Below are 8,911 nucleotides of genomic sequence, written 5' to 3'. Positions count from 1 at the left end.
CCACATTCACCGTATACATAACACTAGACGTACTTGTCTTAACTCCAAGAACTCGTTTACAGACATATAAATGAACTTTTTCTATTACATCGAACTATGGTAAAACTGTAGTGAATATTAAACCTATGGATGCATAGTAATACCATGATAGGGAAGTCTAGAAGGGATTTTTTCAACTAAGAATCGTGTTTTGACTTTGGAAGACCTCGCGCTGTGTAGTTCACTCTTGTGTTCCCAAGGCAACGCTGGCACCTAACGGAAGCATCTACCATACATGCCTATCCAAATGAAGAATCGCTCGAGGATTTTCAATCACAGATTCCGCTCGTGATAAATGTGCTGCTTTGAGTGTGGTCCGGTATCGGCCCGGTTGTGGCAGTTGTCTGTTCTCTGCCTGTTGTCTCCTCTCTGGCAGTTGTCTGTTCTCTGGCTGTTATCTGTTCTTTGGCCGTTGTGTGTTCTCTGGCCATTGTCTGTTCTCTGGCTGTTGTCTGACAGTTGTCTTTTCTCTGGCTGTTGTCTGTTCTCTGGCTGTTGTTTGTTCTCTGGCCGTTGTCTGTTATCTGGCTGTTATCTGTTCTCTGGCAGTTGTCTGCTCTCTGGCTGTTGTCTGTCCTCTGGCCGTTGTCTGTTCTCTGGCAGTTGTCTGTTCTCTGGCTGTTGTCTGTTTTCTGGCCTTTGTCTGTTCTCTGGCTGTTGTCTGGCAGCTGTCTGTTCTCTGACTGTTGTTTGTTCTCTGGCCGTTGTCTGTTCTCTGGCCGTTGTCTGTTCTCTGGCTGTTGTCTGTTTTCTGGCTGTTGTCTCTTTTCTTGCTGTTGTCTCTTCTCGTCTCTTAAAGACCATTGTGCACAGACGCGATACTGAGAGCCGTTTCTTCCTCACATCCAGCATTTCGCCGTCTATACCCCTTCAGCTCTCACAGCCGATTCTCAGCTGTCGTATCTTATTCTCAGCGCTCGCATCCACTTCTCACCAAGCTTTTAAGTCACATTTTCACCCTTCAAAGCTCTCATGTGGTAATTCCACACCCTCTGCACGTCCCTTCCCAGCTTTCACATGTCATTCCCACCATTTCAGAGCACTGACATAACATCCTCACCCCAGCACTCCTTTCTTATTCCACTCTCATCCCTTCACAGCCCTCACTTGCCATTCTCACCATTTCAGAGCACTGACATCATATTTTCACACCTGCAGTCCTTTCACACCCCATTCTCACCTTTCACAGCTGTCACATGTCATTCCCTCCATTACAGAGTACTGACATCATATTGTCACACCTGCAGTCCTTTCACATCCCATTCTCAATCTTCAGAGCACTCACATCTACTCTCACTCTTCTGAGCTCTCACATCGGACTCTTTGCCCGGTTGCATTTCATTTTTCTTATCCAAAATCGATCGAAACCTGGGGACAGGTTTGGAATAACTGCTTTTGAAAAATATTAATATCTAAAGTAATTTGATTGCAATGAGTGTTAGTGACCTGTGAAATCGATTGACTGAACTCCATGCATCCCAAATAGCAACACATAGTACAAAAAGAATCACCAGCTCACGCTGGCTGGAGCAGTATTCAGTGTGACCCGGATCTAGATTTAATGGCGCGGAATGGGGTCAATTGTGTACTTAATGGGGTCCGTGAGCTAGTACACAGAGGTCGTACTTAGGACCGGCCTTTACCTTGCATGAATACGTTCTACTATAATAAACACATGTATCAAAACATTAATATATCAAGTCTAATATAAACTCTATCACTCCGGGCTTTCATCCTGAACCTGACACACCAGCGTTGAAATAATTGCAATAGTCAGTGAGTATGGGTTTACGTCGCTTTTAGCAATATTCCAGAGCCCATGTGGGGAGTCGAACCTGGGTCTTCAGCGTGATGAGCGAACGCTTTAACCACTAGGCTACCGTCCCACTCTTCAAGGAAACGCTGACATCTACAAATTCTGATACGGGTGTTTGCAGAAACAACCTGTCAGCTGACTACAATTACAGTTATATGCCTGAGACATGACGCTATACCATGGCACCGAGTGACAAGACACAACTATTAGTGATTTATCAATTCACATCAAATGAGTGATTCGGGTTTTTACGTGTTAAGTTACCTTTACAGCAACAACACATCTGAGACAAAACGTTGTACTAATCTTGGGAATCGAACAGTAGGTTTCAGTGAAAACCATTACGGTACCATACCGTTCTGCACATGTACCCAGGTTGTATAGACGGTATACAGTTTCCAGTCTGATTGTCAATATAATTGGTTTCGGAGGTATTATCGATCTGTCTTATAATTCATAAAAAGTCCTATCATATTACCTACATGGCAGGCATTATAGCCAAATCGATACTGAAAATCAGATACTATCTCTTTGTGTCGTGTAGAATCACTGTCAGAACACCTGCCTGGCGTTGGACGTCGCCGGCAGCATGCTGCACTTGTTAACGACGTAGTTGTTTTGCTTATGTAGGTCACGAGGCTGAGAGGAACTAGGCCACGAGGCAGGGAAATTAGGTCACCTTGACTTCACTAAAGCCTCACTGTCAGTAGGTGTATCGAGGGTGGGGTGGGGGGGGGGGGGGGGGGGCGGCTTTTCCTGTTGCCTTTTATATACTCTGGGAGGAGTTGCTTTTTGTATAGTTCATGATGTTTTTTTCCTTGTTACCTTGGGCGAAGTGTTAACAATTAAGTTAACCCGTCCAATACGGTTGGGTTTGTTTGTTGTTGAACGCCACACGCGTCAGTATTCAAGCTATATGGCGGCGGTCTGTATATAATCGGGTCTGGACCAGGCAATCCAGTGATCACCATGTTGAGCATCACACACTGACCACACGGCTCCGTTCGTAGCCTCTTATAAGCACGGGTTGTTGAAGATAAATTTTAACCCGTAACAGATAGTTATGGAACACAAGGTTTAATCTCTAGTCAAAACAGTAAATGACTTTTCTCTTTTTTTTCTTGTGTATGAAATAGAAAAAACACACGTTTCGTCTACATTTTTTTCAAGCTGACAGGTGAAAAACAGTATTTTAGACAATTCGGTCCTGACTGGTGTGGTAAGTGAGTGGTTGAGTTATACTTTACGCCAATTTTAACAATATTACGAGGGACACCAGACCTGGGCTTCACACATTGTACCTATGTGGAGAAATCGAGCCCGGGTCTTCGGCGAGACAAGTGAACACTTTAACCACTAGGGCATCCCACCTTCCCAAACTGGTGTATTTCACACAATAGGGAATTTGACACAGGTACGCCCTCCCCGTCATCTGAGTTGGTAGACACAGGATCCAACCTGGGTGACTGATGTGCGTACACTGATATCAGATACAGGACCTAGACGACCGTTCCCCCTGACACGTGCCGCGCACATTCTCAACAACTGTAGGTATATCACTCAGGGTTCACTCAACCATGTCATGGCTTCTGTTGCTTGGGCAAGGTTTAGACAAAAAGGCAAAAGTCTTGTCATTATAACAAGTACATACGATGTGGTTTGTCTTCAAGTTTGTCTCCAAGATCTAGAACTGACTGGTATATCAGATGGATCGCGCTAGTGTCTAGTAGCGTTTCAATTCTATCACACTTTTAGGAGTTACCTTGGCCTCTAAACTATATACCTCGTTTACTGAAAGAAATATTTGTCGAAACACAAAAATGGACTTTGATGAATGTATGTGTATGTAAATATATATATATATATATATATATATATATGTGTGTGTGTGTGTGTGTGTGTGTGTGTGTGTGTGTGTGTGTGTGTGTGTGTGTGTGTGTGTGTGTGTGTGTGTGTAATGAAAGAACTCCTGGTCAAGTATGCACTTGCTTAAATCTATGGCATAATATTAGAACAAATGGTATGCCGATAGAGTAAATCTTTGTTAATAAGTAAAGATACGATTCATTACATTTCGAAAGTGGTATTCAGTGTTCATTAATTTCATCATGTTTGCACCCGTGAAATTCCTGATTAGAATTGATCTTCAGAAACCCAGGCTTGACGTAAGAGGCAGGTCGGGTGGTCAGACTCGCTGACTTTGGTAACCCAGCTGCATAGATCGATGCTCATGCTGTTGAGCACTGGATTGTCTGGATCGGACTATATTAGTTACAGCTGCCATATAGCTGAAATATTTAGGAGTGCGGCGTAAAACTAAATTCACACAGTCAACGTTGACATAGTGACATTGAAGCTGCTCAGGCTTGTCAGTTGTTTTGACGTTGCTAGGAACATCATGACCGCAACAGCTCCCCTTCTAGTCTGCCTCCCCTTCTGTCTTGCCTTTCTGCCATACTAAAGCCCTAAATGAATCAAGCATAGGTCCCCATAGGTTCTAAATCTCCCCGGGGCTCCCTCACAATGTAAAAGGAATTGTTTGTTTCTATCAAAATTATACGTGTTCAGAGACCTAGTGCTAGTCTACTCTCCTTCTGTTAGAGTTAATATGCGTTCCTGGGGTTTTTGCCATTCTCGGCACAATGCCCGTGCCAGATCTTGTATTTTGGCTACTCTTGGGCACACCAACTGATATACTGACTCAAAACAGGTTTGGTCGCCATGGCATCCTCATAGAGGAGCTCTCGGAGAATTCGTTGTTGTCCATTAAGGCGGCCAGGACGCCGCAAGACGGTGGCTATCAAACGTGGTACAACGATCAGATTCACAGTGTCAGTCCACAAAGTGTTCGTGGTACTACTACATTCGTAGCCAATGTTAGCATGTAGGGTTACGTTTGTTTGTTTGTTTGTTTGTTTGTTTGTTTGTTTGTTGTTCAGAGCTGCACTCAGTCATATTCGCATCGGCCGTCTTTTCGAGGCCAGATCAAAGGTAACACAACTTCATTTGCTGTAGCTCAAATAGATCAAGAGAAGAAAAACCTGAAAATTCTGTTCTTCGTCACATACTAGCATCCTTTACGCCCGCCTTCCTCCGAGGGTCTTCAAATTCACTTTGGGCAGTGGGGTAGCCCAGTGATTGAAGTGGTTCCTCGTCACATTGGATCTGGGTTCGATTCCGGTGTCTCGGCAGTGATGTTGCTGGGATACTGCTAAAGGTGGCGTAAAATCATACTCATTCACTCACTCGAGCTCACACCATAGGGTCAGGGGATAGCATAGTGGTCACGCCGAAGAACAGCGTTCGATTCCCCATACAGGTGCTGTGTGTGAACCTTTTTACTGGTGTTCCCTGCCGTTACATTGCTGAAACAGTTCTAAAAGCGGCGCAAAACTAAACTCACTCACTAGGTTACTCCCGATTCCCTTCTTGCAATATGACACAGACGCTTTAACACGCAGACTGTGGCTGGTTGGCCATTAGCTGGGAGCGCCATCTGTCACTGGTACAAAATGGCTCAGTCTTTCAGTAGGCCAAGGGCAGGTCACTCTGGGAATAATGCCCTATACGACTAGTGCATCTAGTACAGAAGCTCACACATAATTCCAGGCATCCTAATCGTGTTGTTTATTTCTGCCCGACGATCACAGATGTAATATACTTGCTGTAATACCATTGCAGTGAGGTCACGGGCGACCTGGATCGTCTGGCACGTGAGATAGTGTTCTCGTGGATGTTGAATTGGCACCCGGAGCGATGGGGGATCGAGGTGATTAAAACGTCTACTCCATATGCTGAAGTCCTGGGTTCGATTTCCCACAGTAGTTCAATGTTTGAAGCCCATTTCTGGTGTCCACCTCTGTGATATTGCACGCATCCATGTGGAACCGGTGACGTAATAAAGTTGATGTTTTAAATATACGATCTTACATTTATTCCGAAATTATTATAATGTATTTTACATTGGACTCCGACACAGGCACTCCCACAGTTTGTTGTGCTCATGCGAGATTTATTTTCCACCAGAATAACGAGCTATTCAACAGACACACAATACTTCGTACAAACCCAAAGAAAATGTAATTCATCTAGATACACACCTAGCTACACACATTAGCATATAAAACGTCGGAGGTTTCATGAGACTGACAGCGCTCTGTTTTCAAAGTCGGTCACAACGAAAATTCAGTATGAACTGAGCCCAGACCAACGTTTGTGAGTGAGTGAGTGAGTGAGTGAGTGAGTGAGTGAGTGAGTGAGTGGGTGGGTGAATAATTGAGTGAGAATATGCCATTATTCACCTTATTGATTCCGGCCGGTGCAGAATCTGGCAATATCGTTATTAATACCATTATTACCACTTCACGTAATTCCAGTGTTACTGAGGTAGCAACTGCTGTTCTGAACATGCTTGACGCAGCTATCAGAAATATTTCTTGGTTATTCAGCAAACATTCACAAGGAATTAGTCTCACACACTTCTAGACTAACGCTTTAACAGCCCCTGAATATACATAATTTTGATAGTAACGAATAAACCTATTTAAATTGAGCCCCAGTGAGTCGGGAGATTAAGACCATGAAAATATAGACTTGCTTCATTTAGATCTTCATTCCGGAAAGGCCTAGGCAGTGGGGAAAATAATGTGGTTCAGGGACTGTGGAACAGACTAAACGCCTTCCCATGGCAGGAAATAGAAGCGTGTCATTGGGCACAGTCAGATGATTTAAGCAGGTTTTTTGAGAAAATGTGTATGACCTTACCTTCTGATGTGCCAGTTAACATTAAAACATCATGCCGGTTCCGTCATTTCAATTTATTGCCCAATACATCAGGAACCTTCCCGTAGGCCTGCAACTTCAGAGCTGATATTCCTGAACACTATGATGACTGCAAGAACAGCACAGCTTCATTTGTCCTGGACCCAAACACTAATCTACAAACTGTGTCATCATCCCATATGGGATTTTCTGTTATGTTTATTGGCATTCAAAATGACCACGCCCATGTTCAGCTGTGAGACTGAGTGAATGAGTTGCTTTTTCGTACCGCCTTTAGCAAAATTCCACCAATATCACGGCGAGGGACACCAGAAACTGGGGGTCACACGTTGTGGGGCATCGAACCCAGGTCTTCGGCGTGACAAAGGAACACTTTAATCACTAGGCTAACCTACCACCATTCTAAGATTGAGTGACCCGTGAAGGTCCCGGGGTAGAATAAGGCCTTCAGCAACCCATGCTTGCCATCAAAGGCGACTATGCTTGTCGTAAGAGGCGACTAACGGGATCGGGTGGTCAGGCTCGTTGACTTGGTTGACATATGTCATCGGTTCCCAGTTACGCAGATCGATGGTCATGTTGTTGATCACTGGATTGTCTGGTCCAGGCTCGATTATTTACAGACCCAGCCCATATTGCAGGAATATTGCTGAGTGTGGCGTAAAACTGAGTGAGTGAGTTTAACACATAATTTGGATTGAAATTGAACAAATCTGTCAGTTAAACACTTAAACGTCACTGTGAAGAAGGTATTCATTTCGGGCACACTGCTGATCATTCTATTTTTATCATAAAACCTTGGCGGTGGGGTATCCCAGTGGTTACAGCATTCGCCGGTCACGCTGAAGGCCAAAGTTCGATTTCCCACATGTATGCAATTTCTGAAGCCAGTCTCTTTAGTCCCTAGCGTAACATAAAACCATACCCGCTCATTCAGTCACTCACCCTATCCGCGTAGGAACTGATTTTCTAGTCCAGAAATCCTTTATATACTTTGGCAGACACCATTTTCCGAATGGCAGCTTAACAGTTCAGTAGTTCTATCATGGCTATTTAATCCACCATGTTTGATTATAAAGAGAAAATACATAGGAGAATATCGTCAAAACAACAGGCACACCTTTTTCGCTGACGTCATCGTCACAGGTGCGACGTGCCGATGTCCCGATTCGTGCGGCAGTGGACCTGCATAAGTACTGCTCCTGGCGGCTATCGACCAGGTGACGAAACACTGCGCGAGGTCGATGACCGGTGAGGGAGAATCTCATTTCATTGTACTTTCACTGCTGAATTTTTCAAGGAGTGATTGTTTGTTGTGAAAGACGTGTTGGAAACGCTTGCTTCACCCACATACAAAGGTGCGTGAATTTTGCCGCGTCACGAGGGTTATCATTGGAGACTGCAAGTATTGCTGAGGTAGTGATCCTTGGAGATAATAGTTTCCTTGATACATACGACACAGCCTCGCCTTGACTCCGGATTACGAGAAAATTATTCTGAGAGGTGATATTGCAATAAAACACAGGTCTCATTTTTAGCTGTGTGAGGTCTATTTCTGGCGACCGTCATATTGATGGAATAGTAAAAAGGGTGAGTGAAACCAGAGACCATATACCGGTATATGGTCTCTGGTGAAACCCAGCTCTCTCACTTTCTCAGTGTTAACTTCAGTATTTGATTATAATGGGATATGTTTATTCAAGGTGATGTACGGCATACATGTGTAGAAACAAGGGTGAAAGAGTATAGTTTTACGCCGCTTTAAGCAATATCCCAGCTATATGGCGGCGGTCTGTAAATTCCAACATCATGAGCATCGACCAAATCAGCGAGCCTGAGCACCCGATTAATTCTTACTTGAATCTTTAAAAAAAAGACAGGGGGATACAACAAAGGTTCTTCAAACACTGTATCCATACGCGGAATCGAGCCCGGGTATTCAGCGTGACGAACGAACGCTTTAACCTTTAGGATACACCATCGTCCCTGTCGAAACAAGGCTAATGTGAACAAGTCCGGGTTCGATTCACCACAAGGATCAATATGTGAAGGTGGTGAGTATGGTTTTGCTCCGCTTCTAGGAATATCTCAGCAATATCACGGTACAGGACACCAGAAATGGGCTCCGCACATTTTACCCATTTCAGGAATCGAACCTGGGTCTTCCTTATCATATCTGTGAAGATCCGGACTAGAAATGATCTTCAGCAACCCATACCTGTCGTAAGAGGTGACTAACAGGATCGGGTGGTCAGGATCACTGACTTGGTTGGC

General features: G+C 44.2%; 1 protein-coding gene across 1 annotated transcript; it reads right to left on the bottom strand.

The window, feature by feature from the left end:
* Positions 1 to 308: 308 nt before the first annotated feature.
* On the bottom strand, positions 309 to 1,251 carry LOC137270745 (110 kDa antigen-like). The gene is made up of 2 exons (XM_067803952.1): positions 1,220 to 1,251; positions 309 to 831 (listed from the first exon to the last, which is right to left on the bottom strand). Exons 1-2 carry the CDS (start codon positions 1,249 to 1,251, stop codon positions 309 to 311), a joined length of 555 nt encoding a protein of 184 aa, XP_067660053.1.
* Positions 1,252 to 8,911: the final 7,660 nt, after the last annotated feature.

This window comes from Haliotis asinina, chromosome 1, assembly GCF_037392515.1.
Source record: "Haliotis asinina isolate JCU_RB_2024 chromosome 1, JCU_Hal_asi_v2, whole genome shotgun sequence".
Lineage (NCBI taxonomy): Eukaryota > Metazoa > Mollusca > Gastropoda > Lepetellida > Haliotidae > Haliotis > Haliotis asinina.
This window is presented reverse-complemented; position numbering and strand designations above follow the sequence as displayed.

What these genes read in the sequence shown, in the direction of transcription:
- LOC137270745 (XM_067803952.1), bottom strand. Translation starts at nt 1,251, where the DNA reads ATGGAGGGAATGACATGTGACAGCTGTGAAAG. An exon ending in ACATGTGACAGCTGTGAAAG is followed by an intron (nt 832 to 1,219) that starts GTGAGAATGGGG and finishes ATGGTCTTTAAG; the next exon opens with AGACGAGAAGAGACAACAGC.